This window comes from Rhodnius prolixus, unplaced genomic scaffold, assembly GCF_049639745.1.
Source record: "Rhodnius prolixus isolate KJV_2025 unplaced genomic scaffold, Rpr scaffold_5, whole genome shotgun sequence".
NCBI lineage: Eukaryota > Metazoa > Arthropoda > Insecta > Hemiptera > Reduviidae > Rhodnius > Rhodnius prolixus.
Window position 1 is genome coordinate 39,267,888 of NW_027411624.1, and position 15,834 is coordinate 39,283,721.

The following is a 15,834-nucleotide window of genomic DNA, read 5'->3' on the forward strand; positions in this document are numbered from 1 at the left end:
CATTTCGCACTGCTACGATGAGTTGAAGTGGCTTTTTCCTGTCTATCGCCGCCAATATTTTTTGGCTTCTTTCCTTTTTCAAGTCATCCAGTCTCAAAGGCCTTCCTATATTTTTCAACTCCTTAAGTTTAAATCCTCCATCCATTCCCGTAACACTAGATCTCGCTCATCTGATCTTTATATTCCCTCTCACCGTACCTCATCCTTTGACAAGTCCTTCCTCATACGTGCTACCTCTCTATGGAACTCCTTGCCTTCATCTGTCCGCCATGCTCCTACCCTATCCATCTTTAAATCCCGTCTATTCAGTTATCTCCTTTCTATTCAGCTTCCTCCGAAATTCTAATTGTTTTAATTCATTTCCTTAATTTCTGCTGTTTTATTATTTTATTTTTACTTTCATTTTCACTTTTGTAAATATTTATTTATTTATTTAATTTCTGTATAATCACAGGCCAAACTATTAAGGCCTCTATTTGTACCTGTATTTATTCTTAGGGGACAATTGTCCCAGAATAATAAATTTCTTTTCTATTCTATTCTATTCTAAGTTCGTTGACATCACAAGTTCGCGATATCAGAACACTGACACTTGGAGACCAAAGAGGATAATCAGAGAGAATTGTTGGTAACTTATAGTTTCTTCTACTTGAACTATAATAGGGGTGACACAATAAGCATCTTTTGCCACATATATTTTTAATTGTGCCAAGGTGTTGAAAGATTTCAAATACTATCGGCTACCACTTTCGGCATAAGAGTAACGTCACGAATTCAAGTTAGAGAAAGCTGCAAAATAGCTTAAACGTTACCGACATTCTATTTTTGAGTAAATATCCAAACAAAGAGAAGACTATCATTGCTTTATATGAAATACTCCTTAACAAAAACTTACAGTTTAAAATGTTAAGTATAAGGGTTGATTAAACGCCAAAAGGTACACAAATCAGCAAGTACCCAACATTTCATTAATACTTCATTAATATTTAAGTAATTCTACTGCATTAATTTTCATTAATAAGTTATTTTTTAGAATTTATTAGATGTCACAGACCCTTATGCTGGTTATTTTCGTCTACAAAATATATGATCAAGTAGCACTGTAGATTGACTGTAATAACTACTTAAATATTAATGAAGTATTAATGAAATGTTGGGTACTTGCTGATTTGTGTACCTTTTGGCGTTTAATCAACCCTTATACTTAACATCTTAAACTGTAAGTTTTTGTTAAGGAGATTTTTGTACCTTTTTGATAGATTTTCCTTTTTGTCTATTTGGAATGTTACATATCTGCTTTACAGATTTTTTTAAAATTTGGAATAAGCAATTCTATCATTATAACCTGATAAGGTGTTAAGTCGGAACCATAACTACCAATGGAGAGATCTTTTTAAAGATTGATTATAGTTGCGGTCCCCCAAACTATCCTCAGTAACAATTTTTTTGAAAAAGCGTTTGGAATAATATAGGAAGGTATTTATACGTAAATACCAGCATCGAGACCCCCAAAAGGCACATCTACATAAAAGTCCGAATCGAATGACACCTCATTCATGAAAATCGGTTCACGCATTTAGGCGCTACGCAGTTTACAAAAAAGGTAACAACAAGAACAAGACCAATTTTTGAAAATGCCGTTTTTGCTCATTTTCAGCAACTTTTTTCTCGAAACCTATTAGATCTGTGTTGTTGCAAAAAATTACTGTGATAAAGGAGGATTTGCCCTATATTATAAAGAAAATTTGGGAATTTTATCTTTTATAGAGAAAAAAATTGTCAAAGTTGGGTGTTTTTCAACGTTACGCTTTTTCGTGCATTTTTTGACGATCAACCCTTATACAACTGTCCTACCGGATAGTTTTAATATATGCAAAATTAAATGTAAGTGCACAAAATCGCCCCAAAATTTCAACCCAAACTGGTGGAAATATTTCATACTTTTTCTTAAAATTAAACAATGTCAAACTCAATTTAAATTTTTTACCAGCCCCTCCCAGCTTAAAGTTCTGAATGACTCCGCTATTCAAACTGTTCTTAACTCATTATAATTTAAAACATGAATTGAAGAGTTATTGTGCGAGTTTAAACCAATAGTTTTCTATGACACCCAATTATTGTATTACTTTTTTTTAAAAACACACAAACAAGTGTGCGCAACCTCTCACAGTTTACCAGCTCTTACATTGGAGTGTCATAAGAGTGATAATCTTATCATGAAGCAAGCAAATTTTCTTCAGTGATACAATTGTTGATGAAAGAATATCTAAAATTAGGAAGATTTCAAGAAAACCTCTAGCCTGTAGGATGAAATCACCAATACTATGGTGTTATCTTCAAAAGTAAGTTAACCTAAACGGGTACTTTCCAGAATGTTTCTGGTTTCTTTTTTTTTTTGTGTGTGATTTAATAAAAAAGGATTTTCTTTAAAGTTGAATGTTATCTATTGTGCTTAACATATGAAAATAGCGAAAATAAAATATTGTAAACAGCTGATTTATATTTCACTTAATTTCAAATTAAAAATCACATCATCTCATTTCTTTAAATTAAGTTACTTAAAACCTTTCATTTATAAAAAAGAAACACTAGGCTTAAATATGTGGGTAACCATTAAGAAATTTTAATTTTAAACAGACAACATTCAAATCTGCACTTTAGTTTTTTCAAGAAAACGTTTATATCTTACTATAATTGTCTCTACTCTTTATTAAATTTTAATTTAAATGTCTAATTTTTTGTATAAATATTTCGTATATTTTATTTTTGGAATAAATAATTATACACTAATGAAAGTGAATATCTTTCTCCTTTTGTCTTAGAAAAACAAATGAACATCTACTCAATATAAAAAAACATGTGTTAATTTTACCAAGGCTTTTTTTTAAAACTGTTTCTATTTCTTCATATTATTAAATAATTATGAGAACAGGTATTACTTTTTGTTAAATGTAACTATATTCTGAACTTTACAGATCCTTTCCTTACCCCGTTATACCATTTTAACTTTCGTTATGTGTTTATGATGTGATCTAGATTGAATATTTTTTCTCCATTTGATATAGTCTTTTTCCATCACTCTAATCACGCCTTTCAGATAGATAGTGTATCCAGGTTGAAGGCTTTTAAGTTGCATTTTGAAGATCTGATTAATTAATCGTTGCATCTATTCATTTAAGACTCGACAGCTTTAGACAAATGTTTTATGTACAGTTTTCAAATGCTGAGTTGGTAAATTTACTAGTTTCTCAGAAAAATTTACCCGATAAACTGAAAAATCGATTCAATAAGATGGCTCTTCCAGTTGCTTACATTTCAATATTCCTCAGGCAAATCAGTTCTCTAAGTCTGAATAGTTGTAGATAAGAAAATTAAATTTATATATTTACAGTTTTAGGCTTAAAGGCAGGAACCAAATGCTTTTGTGTAAGATTAAAATGCGACTATTGCATTTTTGTGACAGAAAAAACTCATCTATTCAAACTTCACCAAACTATCCACTTAGGTAGAAAACCATTTACATGCATTCATTGCAACAAAGTATTTTCAAGCTCACTTCAGTTGAAAAAACATAAAAGAAAGCAACATTGGGATTATGAAACGTATAACATTATTGATGTCAAATCATCTCCGTATGAACAAATACTAAATGATCCTGGTAAAAATATATATTTTTTTATTCAATTATTATTTATTCAATTCAATTATTATTATTTCGTTGGTTTGTTAATTGATTTGTTGTTGCTCACAGCTTACGAACAAGATTATAAAGAATATTTGCAGCTTTATTTAAAAGAAGAAGTAATTAAAACAGAAAGTAACGATTTAGAAATAGAAGGTGTTGAAGTTATCGTTAAACAAGAATAACAATATATTTTTTTTTTTATTTTTTTCAATAAATTTCTATTGTTTTTGAATTATATTTTATTAGCTTATTGTTAGCTTAATTTAAAGTTTTACATACATTATGTATTTAGTTACTTTGGTTTACTTACAGATGGTAGAGGTAGTTCCATTCTCAGAGGATATTATTTTTCTCGGCCCTGATACATATGTAGGTTTTGACACAAAATGAGGCTGAAAGTAATGTCCATTGCGTAAAATAGGGAATACAATTTTCGCCAGATCTCTAATTTTTCATGCATGTGTAAAAGGGAAATGATGATTACTTTTATCATAGTTTTTTAATGTTTTTTTTTTCTTAAATACCTCGTTTCTGTGCCCTATCTCTGAATTTGTCATACAAAAACATTGTGTAACTATTGGACACAATCCTAGTTGTAATGGTCATTGAAGTGGAACTTCTTTAGTTTTTAAAACATATTCCTCAAGCGATTTCTTAGTTCTTAGATCCATTTATAATTCGTTCCAGTACAAATATTTGAAATTATTAACCCTTTGTGTATCGTTTCGCCAGAACTTTCGTATTTACACCGTACCAATCGTTCAATATTATAGTCTGTGGGAGAGTTCGAGAATTCGTCATTATCTTGCATAACTTTAGAACTAGCGAAAATGATGGAAAATCACGAATCTGTACAAAAAAAAAAAGTCCTTAACTCTTCACCAATTTTATCCCAAGGGCAAAATTTAATGGGCTTAATTTTGTGTATTCCGAAAAAATGTGTTCAAATATTTAAACCTCATTAACTTTAGTTAGAAAATTTTAAAAATCAAATTTCATTTTGAAGTTTAAAGCTTAGAATTAATTAGTGAAATCAATGAGCTTTAAGCCTGGGCGTTACCTGCTGAGTGGGCGATTTTCGCTTCTATGTAGGCGGTATTATCTGCTGCACTAAAAGCATCCAAAAATATTTTTAGATTTATGAAAGCGTCCATTAAGGCGTTGGCATTACATAATAAAAATTATTTATTTTTTGAGACGTTTTGCAGTTGTTTGCCTTTCCCCAAGAACCATCTGAAATGAATTTTCCTAGACATATAAAAGTTATAGATTTGTACGTGTGCATGAGTGGTAAGATAAGTTTAGATGTCGCCTTCGCTAGCCTATAAAATAAGTCACTGTACGAGAGAAAAATAGTTTTAATAAAGTGGTAATTCTGATTAAGGGAATTTATTAACTAACCTTTTGTCAGATTCCGTAATAGTACTTTCCGAAATATAATGTTTAAATTCCCTGCAAAGGTAAATATTTTACTTCAGTGTTTACTATTAAACTAAATTCAGTACCACTGTTTTTATTACTACTTAAGGATACGTACTCATCTTTATTCTTTAACTCCTCAACATCATTAAAAGCAGAATTTAAAGAATGGTCGTTAAAGCCTCTGAGATGAAGGATCGATAGGGCTAATACTTACTGTCACTTTTCAATTCACTAGCAGTATTTAATTTATAGAATTTAATTTTTAAGAAAGTTAAGAATAAGAGTTAGTTAAGAAATAAATCTAAAACACTTAAGAATATAAAATGTGGTTACGGAAACAAAAGAAGTCGAAATCTCTTCACCAAACATGACCTCTGCCTCAACCTCTACCTCTTTACCTATCTACCTACCTCTTTTGATGGATGAAACTGCGAAATCGATCAGGGATATAATAAGCATGCGTGCTACTTACTTGGATAAAATCAAAGATAACAATTATTCACTTGAAATTTTAAATTAATCATTCATATCACATAAAAATAAGTAATTAATACATTAATTATAGTAATTTAGAATTATTTCGGGTTTTATAAAACCAATATAACTCTCTACTTCGAATTTTAATCCTTGATTCCTGCAACTCAAATTAGTTTTTATTTTTTAATTGAGGGTCGTCTAAGGCGCCTGGGATCCCTTTCAGTGCACTGCCGGACAGTGTTCTCACTACAGACGTCTAGAAAGAGAAGAATCGAATGGTAGCCAACACGCTTTGAGCCACCAACCACCGCATTCTAAATACAGCGCGTTTATGAACTTAATACTTCATTTTTGAAAATATTCGTTGCTACTTCTTAATAATGTATGTTTGTTATTTATATTAAATTTTTATAATTTTACATTGGTTATAATTATATTTTTCTTTTTTTATTTTTTCAGAGGTTCCTGCGCAAATAGGAGTAACAGTAACCGTAAATTATAAAGGGTTGCGGGCTGATTCCATTTTGAAAGTGTCACTGCTCCCTGCTTTAGAAGATATCTGCAAACCTCCTGTAAAGGTAATGTATCTTTTTTTTAAAAAAAATAAATATAAATAAGTTCATACAACTATGGGTATTGATGTTAAAATGAAATCACGGGCTTGTACAAAATAAAAAGAAATAATTTCGGTGTACTAATTAACTACGATATTTACCCAGATGTGTTTATGCAGTGTCTATATTTTAATCTCCATTCTATCTTTTTACCTTGGATCTGTGGTTAGAAGGAGGGCTTGGCCCCATCAAACTTTTCTATCACCTGCTTTTTCTTCACCACATTCCACATTTTTTGCGCAGATCTCATTATCCATAAGGTCCGTTCATACCATGAAACACCTCAAGTCTTAAAATAATTTTATATCAGTTCGTTATTGCGCTTCTGGGCAGGCTTTTTCCCCCCGAAGAGTGTGCCGCAGGGCTGCAGAAACATCTATTTCCCGCTTCAGTTGTGCATTAGATGTAATAGCTTTTTTTACTTTTTGTTTGTGAGTTGTGGCTTCTTAGGACAGGTATTTGAACTCATTTGTGCCTTTCAGATTATTTCCCAACTTCTAGATCCCCCAAAACTTCTTCGTCACAATTAACAAGCGTTTTTTTTAGCTTCTTGAACTGAATTCCAAACGCCACTCCTTCTTCTACCTTCTTTTAAACTAAAATGAGTTTTACTGCAGACTCCCTATTGGTGCCACGATATCTGCCTAAAAGTAAACTGGGGGTTTGTCGCTCTACTTACGTTCCAATTCATTACCTAAGGGTAACCCTGGATCCTAAGTAAATGTGAAAAAAAATCGCAATCAGGCAGTTGAGATGTTGTATCTTTGACCAAACTAAAGGAAATAGAAAAACTAAGGTATGAATTGCTCTCAAAGATGAACTTCTTATACTAGTTGTGGAAAAAGGGCACAAAAACCAAACAAACTGAGATGGTTCGGGCACAAGAACAGTACAAAAGAAAGGCAAGGGCAAAAGCAAGTTGGCCAGGAAAGCACTTGACGCAAAATCTACGGGTAAAAGGTCGTAGGAAAGAAGGAGATTGTCGTGGGAGGTTACAATGAAGAAAATAATTGTGGCCGAAGTGGTAAGTGGGCAAACGCTAAGATTTTGTTGCAAAGTAGAGATAAGAGGCGAAACTTTTGACAAACTTCAAAAAGGTAAGGGAAAAAATGACTCTCCTACCCGAATTAATTAGTAACAACGTCATGAGGCTGATATAAAATCTCCAAAAACTTATAAGCTAATATTTAACGCCCTCTAAGTTTCCTACTCATTCTTTCAATCTTATTCAGCTTATTACACATTATTTTTAATTAATTAAAGGTCAGTTGAACCATAAATCAAAGTTTGATATCTTCAAATTTTAGAAAGAATATTTTAACTTCAATCGATTAAACGGTTTTAATAGCAATGGGTTTGTAAATTCATCGATTAAATTTATAATTCCAATTGAAATGATGCATGCATTAGTTAATGTCAAAACTAATTATGCAACGAAATATCAAAGGTTAATGGATTCCACCGACTTTTATATTTTGTTTTCCAGTTAGTAACCTTAACGGATTAATTAATTTTCTATACTAATTTCGCATTTAAAATTAAGCTCTATTAAATTTTACAAAACCCCTTTATGACGGTTAGATGTTTTTATTATTTCTCTTGCCATGGCAGATGATAACTCTCTACAAAATGAAGAAAAGGGTTATTAATAATCTAATAACGTCATTACTTACGATCCAAGTACTTACTTGTATCCATAAGGCCTACTGAGATGGATTTGTGAATCTCCTTGGCAATCTCTTACCCTCAAGCAGAACTCTCAGCTCACCGCTTTGCACAATTCTCATATACAGAGTCAACCAGTAAGTAATGTCCACAGGCCTACTGTGTGTAGTACATCTACAGTGAAGCTCAATGACGTATTGGCCAACTTCACATTTTCCACTGTTACGTCACTTTAAATTTGTTTTCTAAAATCATTACTTTTTTCCAATAAAAATGTTATTACTCAGAAAGTTTTAGTCCGAATCCGATTCTGATGACACGGTTAAGAAAGACAGATAAATTTTCTAAAAATTGATACCATTTTGAAGCCTAAGTTATTCTCCAAACAGCCTCAATCTTCCTCCTGGATACTGGAAAAATAAAAAAGTAATCGAAATTTTTGAAGAAAACTCATTAGGCCCTTACCTGATCATTATCAGACCTAGGTGCTGGCACTTTTTTTTTTTATAAAAGTTTCTTTGTCTAATGGGCTTTCAAACGATAGTATCATTTTCCAGGATTTCTTATATCTTCGTATGAGAAATTACGTTTGTTTTGGCAAGAAAACGTGTTCACGAGCACTCAAGAGTGTTAGTTATCAAGTTGTTTAATTCATTGAAAACTCATTTAGATGGACCAGTAGTCAATTTTTTAAAGTAGATTGTCTTAAAATAAGGTTAAATAGTTGAATACATCAATAAATAAATAATTTTTTTTGCTAGACGTTTGGTTATAAAAGTATTAATCTGCAGTAATATTGCAGAAGTTACAATTAAATGTGAAAAATAAATAATTATAATTATAAGATCATAAATATATACAAAAGTTTTATAGGTGAAATTGTTGAAAGTGTTGTGCTTGAAGGTTCTTAACTTCTGATGAAGAAAGAGGGAAGGGATACTGCGCGTAAATGAAGGAATTTTCAGATAAGGAAGGGGCGTCTGGAAGGAATCTCTCTTTTGAAGATTTTCGGTGGTGAAGAGTTTGTTAAGTTAATTCGGATTAACTGTATTTTTATTTATTATATATTTTCAATACATTTCTTTTTGGTGATAATTTTCTTTAACAAGTATTTGGTTTTAGGGAAGTTGAAGACATGTTTTTTGCCCGTTCTCGTTCAGTCTTGATAGCTAACTGGATACATTGTGCTATTTGTTTGATATTTTAAATTATTTTTTCAAGAATAAATAAATTATAAATAAAGTACTTTCTTATAGGACTTGATACTTTTTCTAGTTTAGGAAGAAAGTGTTATTACATACTGGAGAGCAGTCAGTATGAAAGCTAAGTACTCACACAGATGCTTTCTTTGACAGGCCTGGCTTTAACTCTGACAAATGTTACTCTTAAGAGGTGTAACATAGATGGAAGACATGTTAAGAAAACTTTTATTGCTTTATACTTTCATTTTCTTTTGAAGAGAATGTATTGAGAAAGTTAATTTCTGAAGGATATACATATTTTGATTAAGAATAAATTAAACTGAAATGACTTCTTAAACTCTTGACCTTTTTCTCAGCTGTTATAAAAATGTTTATCTTCACTTGCTTGTAAGAGAAAGTATTAAAATATAAGCAATATTAAGGGCTCATAGTACGAGAAAGTGCTTTTAAGTTGTATAAATTCCAAGAAAATCGATTGACCAAAATAGATTTTTCAGTTTTTAGCTTCCTTTCAGTTTTTCAACTATTTCCATTAAACAATTACCTTTATTTGGATCACTTTTCCAGAAAAATCCATTTTTAGCCAGTTCTGGAATGAGGTAGAGCCAAAGCATCCTATTCAATAGTCACTTCTATGTATATAAGCTTTATAATATTAAAGGAATTCTATTTCTAAGAACAAAATTCCAATTTTAAATAAATATGGCCGTAAGGATTACTGTATGATTTTTTAAAAAGTTTTTAGCGATTTTTTGAAAAGCGTTCTATAATATTGATGGCAACTACTTTTTTTATTACAAGTTTTAGGTTTCAAGACAATTAAATGTTAAAGACATGGATAAGTGAAACTTATGTGGGCGTTCCAAATGTTTTTCTTCATTTTCCTGGTTAAACCCTAAGTTTATTCAAATTTTAAAAAAAGCCAGTAATTAATTAAGTTCCATAATTAGATAATGAAAAAATGGTATATCATGTGGATGATAACATATTTGTAGAATATAAATAAAATAAGAGAATCGCGTGCTCTGTGACACCGCGCAGACTAGGCTAGGCTCTTGTTTAATTTATGTTTATTAGAGACCAGGTTTCTGGTTACAGTGTACTCTTCTAGTAAACATAGGGATATATGTCTAATTAGCCGTTAGCCGTTTTACTTATATATAATGATTTATATTTATAAACTTCCTAGAAACATGTAACTAGACATGCTATGGCTTCTAATAATAGCTGATTTTCTTATACGTATTAAATATATCTTAGGTTAGACACTTTTTAAAGGGAATGATCAGTATGCGTCATTTAATTAAAGATATGAAAGGTTAAACTAATTAAGAATGATTAAGTCAATAGAATATAAATACAATTGTATCAGATTGTTGGCAGATATTATTCTGATATTTTAGATTGTAACAGCTTTAATTTCTCATCTCAACCTATCCCGACCCTAAATACGTGATTCTGGGGAAAACACGTCCATTTGAACTTTAAAATATGGCAGCCTTTCTCCTCATCGAACTTTCTCGAGTGTATAAATAGTATTAGGAGGCCTAAATGTTTTCACCCAGTCTGAACAATTTTGTCTATGTCCTGCATGATGAGTTTCTTCACTTAGCATTGTATAAAAGTACTCTAGAAGTTTGAAAGTCTTGGGATATGGAACTGTTGCAGGTTCTGTGCTGGAATCGAGAAGATTCAAATACATCTTGTATTGGGCTATGAAGTCATACGAATAAAATTTTAGTAATTTTGGATACCCACTGGTTGTTAGACAAGGAAATATTCCAGATCCTTTAATTTCTTTGAGAAATAAACTAAGAGAAATGTGCCAAGGTGAGAGAAACTGTAGAAGAATTCAATGTTGCTTGCAAAAAACTCAACTCCATGGAATAAAAGAAAAAGCTAAGTTCCTCCTATTCCAAGATACTGCCTTTAAATAAGCATTATTAAATAAGGAAAATTTCTATAAAATAGATTAATTCAATAGTGCATCCCAGGCAGTCTACCGGGTTCAAGTCCAGTCTCCTTTATCTTTACAGCTCGCTGATAAAAAGTGTTGTCTGTAACAAAATAACAATGTCTAGATCAGCACATAACTATAAAATGCTCCTCAGATGTTTTTGTGCCTAAAAAAAGACAAACAAAAAGGAAAAACTACAATTGATTTTCCTTTAAAAATCTAATTGGCAGTCTTAACTGTTTTTCTGTCATACTTTCCTTTCCAATAATTACTGTTTGGCCTTGAGTTAAAATTTATTTTACGTGCTATAACATCGTATATCAAATTCTAATTGCGCACAAGTAAATTCTATAAACGTTTATCGTCACGATAACTTGTGCGTCTTCTCGTGCATTATTTTACTTTTGCTTTGATTAATTGAAATACTGCTTTGTTTTATGTAAAAATAGCTTGAAGTTAACATTAGTTAGGAGATCGATATAATGCAGTGCGACCTTGAATTGGGCCTTCTAATTGTACTAGATTATACCGAATTTGAAACACGAAGGTAACAAAAGTTTCTCAATCAGTTTTATTAACTAATTTCTGATTAATCATTTGGGTTGATTGCTTATTTCGAGGAGAGAGTACTTTCAATGTACATTTAACTTACAATCTAGCATATCTCTAGTAGTAGAATAATTGTGTTTTTTTTCAGAATTGACATTACAGCACTAAAAGTTCATAAATTACTTCAAAATAAATCCATACTACTGTATTATTCTATAAATAGAAAAACTTGCACATAAAAAACAAAAAAATTAAGAATACAATTGAAAACAAATCCTCCAGTCTGCCAATCGATCGGTAAAGTTTTGATATAACAGCATAAACATATATTGTAAAAGAAATCTGCAAAATATAATAATAATAAAAAATTAGTTCTATGTTAAAGAAAGAGATAAATTTATTTTGAAGATTGGAAACTGGAAGACTTTATATTGGTTCTTAGACTTCAATAATAAGAAATCAGGTTTATTTTTAGAAGAGAATATAACTCTTATTTGAGAAATAAGAAAAACTTTCTTTTAGCTAGATTATGATTTTGATTGAATTTGGCCTTCTGTATAATATTAGGCTGAATAAAATTTTCAGTTACAACTGTAGTACTGTGGTTGGAAGTTCGATTATGTTTTGAGTTTACTGTCTGAACTCTCTCATTGTTATGTGGTGCTTACTCTTTATCTTTCTCTTCTTTTCTTCTCCTTTCTCTTCTTGAAATCGTGCGCTTTTCTCAATATGTCACACGTTTAGTCATGGATCAACTATGAGATGCGTATCTCTCTTTATGTAATTCTCTTTCAGTTTTTCATCTAGAATGTTTCAGTACTCATTAATTATCCAACATTTCTTGAAACTTTAAAAGTGACAAATGAAGCTAGATTGATTTGACATGGATACCCATGTCTGGGTAAAAAACCTGCGTCCTGTTATTGGACCTAGCAGGAATTAACTCTCACCTTGCTCAAGTTCCTAATCTGTATTCCCATGAATTTGGTGCTGACACGAAGAGGTAGCACGTTACAATTGCTAGTTCTTTTGCACTTTGAGGCATCACATATCTGTTCCAATTCCTAGGTTGTAGAATGATATTTTTGGCAACTTGAGATTAATCTTATTTGTCAAACGACTAGTGAGCAAGTCCATAGGCCAATCAGATTACAAATATTTGTAGCCACTAAATTTAACTTCCACATGGAACATACGCCTGAAAATTACACCTATCCTTACTATGTCGTTTGACAAATAAAGTTGTTTTAACAGAATTACACTCACACAAAAAAAAAGAAACAGAGTTCATAAAATAAAGAAGTAAAAGAAAAGATCAATTAAGTAACAGGAATACATGAAATAAATTCATTTAAATAAAGTACAGGGCAAAAACAAATTTTATTTCTGACACAGGCTTTGTGGCAAAAAATAGTTATAGAAAAACTGATTGAGGTACAATGCTTAGAAGAAGAACAAATCAAACAACAAATGAACGAATGAATGTCGATAGAAGTGTTGACATCGAATAAACCGTAACACTTGATGATGTGATGCACTTAATGTGATTGGTTTGAACAACTATGGCTGAAGTGCACGCTACGTCCTTCTTTGCATGCTAACGAGCCACAGCCTGTTTACATTTATAATTATTATTTTCATCACTAGTTTACTTGTGTAATTGAGTGCATAAATAATGTTAACTCTTTTGACTTAGCTTGCGTTTTTTAGTTCGATCTCATAGTGCTTTCTTTATAGTGCGCTTCTTGTTATGACCCTTAGGATGCATGGAGTTGGACTCATTACTGCTAATGTCTCCATGATAGAAAATTTTTCTCATTACATTTTCGAAAGTTAAAAGTCGAGATTAGCTGTTTGTCATAGTACTTCCTGTCTCTTCTTGTCTTGCCTTCTACTTTCCAGAAGGTATAATTCTTACATAAGAAAAGCTACAATCATAATTTTTAGCAACGCAGATTTGTGTAATTTTGTTTTACTTCTAAAATCTCAATTTTTGTCCTCAGGCTTATGGGTGGCTAATGTCCGAATTTAGAGCATCAATTGCGCCCAACATTGTTAATATTTACAATATTGAAGAGAGATTCTACATGTTAAAATTCCATTTGATTATGTATAAATAATGACCCTTGACTTTCTAGAACCCCCACATATTTTATTAATATTAACAACAAATTAAACGGGCAGATTATCATTTTTGTAGTTGGTATGTAATTCAGTAAAAGAGAATTTATAAAGTAGGTCACACAATAATGGATTGCTTTTATTTAAGCGAAATATTCCGCCTGTTGTTGCTTGATTTAAAGCACAAACCACAAGCAATTCCCACGGTTAGGTTTGCTTGTCTTCTTCCTCACGAGGCGCATATAAATTTCAAAATGGTCCAAAGAACTGTATTCAACAAGTTAAATGAATTTAAGAACCACTATTTATTGTTCTAATAATACTTCAATGAAGTATCCTTAAAACTCTAGTATATCTTAGTTAAGTTATTGATGTAGCCCCTTTTTCACCAGGAGAGAGGGGCAGAAAAACATAAAAAAAGCTAAAGCAAAATCTTGAGCCTTTAAATGTTCACTTCCTCTTAGTGGTAAGAGGACGATCGAGGGCTTTCGGATCTTCTCTCAATTTTGTTATTCAGCAGTCTGAACTATAAACTGGGAAAGATTATTTTCTAACTAATTTATTGCATTTAAGAAGACTTTAAAACATTATAAAAATGTCTAAACGAAGGAAAAGAAAAGGACTTATTTTTACTTTCGTTTATATCTTATCAATTGTGCAATAAATTGTTTTATAAAGTACACTCGGATAACCTTTAGGTTATAATAGCAGTATTTTAACCTTCTTTCGTTTACTGTAAAATTTACTAGCAGTTAGTTTTTTAAGCTATGATTTTAATAATATATTTTTGTTTTAATAACAAATTTGGGTATCCCTTTCACGAATACAATTATAGTTTAATTAAATCAAACATGTTTTAATTTAGAAAACAATAAGAATGTACATATATTAAGCGAGTTGTATCGTTTTTTAAAGGTACAAGTTGTCAGTAAGGCCCACTTCTGATTGACACTCTTCAAACTTAGATTAGATAGACCGAGAATCCTGTTTAACACAGTGTAGAGATGTGTTTGGGTGTGTTGCTTACTGTACCTCTTTATTGCTTATTTGTTGATCTTTTCAGTTTTTTGAACAGCGTTATGTGATTGTAGAACTTTCTCTTTTTGCCAAACCTTGTGGCATGAATTGTGCGTTCATATGGCCAAAAGTTATGTTATGTTTCTCCAGTTTTTTGATCAAGAATTTTGAAAATATCCTAGTGTGGGTTCCCACAGAACGAATGCAGAACATGAGCTGTAAGATGATGTAATTTACTATTCGCTCTGTGAAACAACTAGCCCACCCTATAGATAGCAAATTTTCCTTCTTTTAAGTTATAACGTAAGTTCAATTTTTTTCGTAAATATTACCGTAATAGAGTTGAAACTTCTTCAAAATATTCTTGAAATATTAAAGAATTTTATCTTAGTATTAATTCTAAAAAAATATTGTCAAATATTGATTATATAGTTTATATTTATTTTCCAAAAATTAGGTGATTTGGACAAGGTTTAATTTAGAACCTGCTGCGGTTTTCTGTTTTTGAGCCAACCCACACAGATGCAAACTTAATACACACAGACACACGCTCACGAAGAAGAGATTGCTAGAAACAAAAGTAGCCCAATTAAATTAACAATTAAATTTTCCATCTTTTAAATTTACTTAAATCATCGACTTGATTTCTGTCTTGTAGTTGTTTTTTTTTTTTTGAAGCCCGGAGATGTAAATAAATCTCGCTCAGTGTAGGATGGAGAAAATTGGAACGGTATGTCCGTTATTGATGGACCTTCTATTTCTGTGGAACATGTCAGAGAAGTTTGAATAAAGCTATCAAGGTTAGAATAAATATCCCGCTGAGTACTGGAATTATCCTTCACTGGAAATAACCCAATTCTAAATAGAATAAATTTATGTTCGAATTTTTAACTTGAAACGTTGAATTTAATTAATTACTATTATTGTATTACCTTAGAATGATTTTCTTTTGAAAATTGGTTTCACGGAAGTGAGTTCTTAAGAAAAAATTCCATCTGGACTTATTTCCATAGGACTCCATCCTATTAAAACATTCTTAGAAAATAGTATTCCTATAAAAGTAAGTACATTTCTACATTGCAAGTTACAATAGGTTACGAGAGTTGAAGTATTGCTGTTGGGATT

General features: G+C 31.2%; 2 protein-coding genes across 13 annotated transcripts in view; both read left to right on the forward strand.

Moving 5' to 3' along the window:
- The window catches only part of Ret (protein kinase receptor Ret oncogene), a 113,783-nt gene that overhangs the window by 57,755 nt on the left and 40,194 nt on the right, over window positions 1–15,834 (forward strand). For 6 of the 11 annotated variants that reach the window (XR_012460881.1, XM_074136082.1, XM_074136084.1 and 3 more), the window contains one exon: window positions 6,044–6,162. Coding sequence is in view for 5 of the 11 variants with exons in the window: in XM_074136082.1 (XP_073992183.1) it covers window positions 6,044–6,162 (119 nt within the window). In the remaining 6 variants the exon portion in view is untranslated. Of the gene's footprint in view, window positions 1–2,325; window positions 2,343–5,132; window positions 5,146–6,043; window positions 6,163–11,550; window positions 11,570–13,747; window positions 15,013–15,393; window positions 15,510–15,834 lie in introns of those variants that run through there. The other 5 variants (XM_074136088.1, XM_074136089.1, XM_074136087.1 and 2 more) reach the window with 5 other exon arrangements.
- LOC141458336 (uncharacterized) lies at window positions 2,801–3,909 on the forward strand. Of its 2 annotated transcripts, none has more exons than XM_074136182.1 (3): window positions 2,801–2,932; window positions 3,392–3,658; window positions 3,752–3,909. In XM_074136182.1, the coding sequence occupies exons 1-3, from the start codon at window positions 2,923–2,925 to the stop codon at window positions 3,865–3,867; spliced, it is 393 nt and encodes a 130-aa protein (XP_073992283.1). In that variant the 5' UTR covers window positions 2,801–2,922; the 3' UTR covers window positions 3,868–3,909. The 2 variants fall into 2 exon arrangements, with proteins under 2 accessions (XP_073992283.1, XP_073992284.1); XM_074136183.1 differs by having other exon boundaries at window positions 2,841–2,932; window positions 3,464–3,658.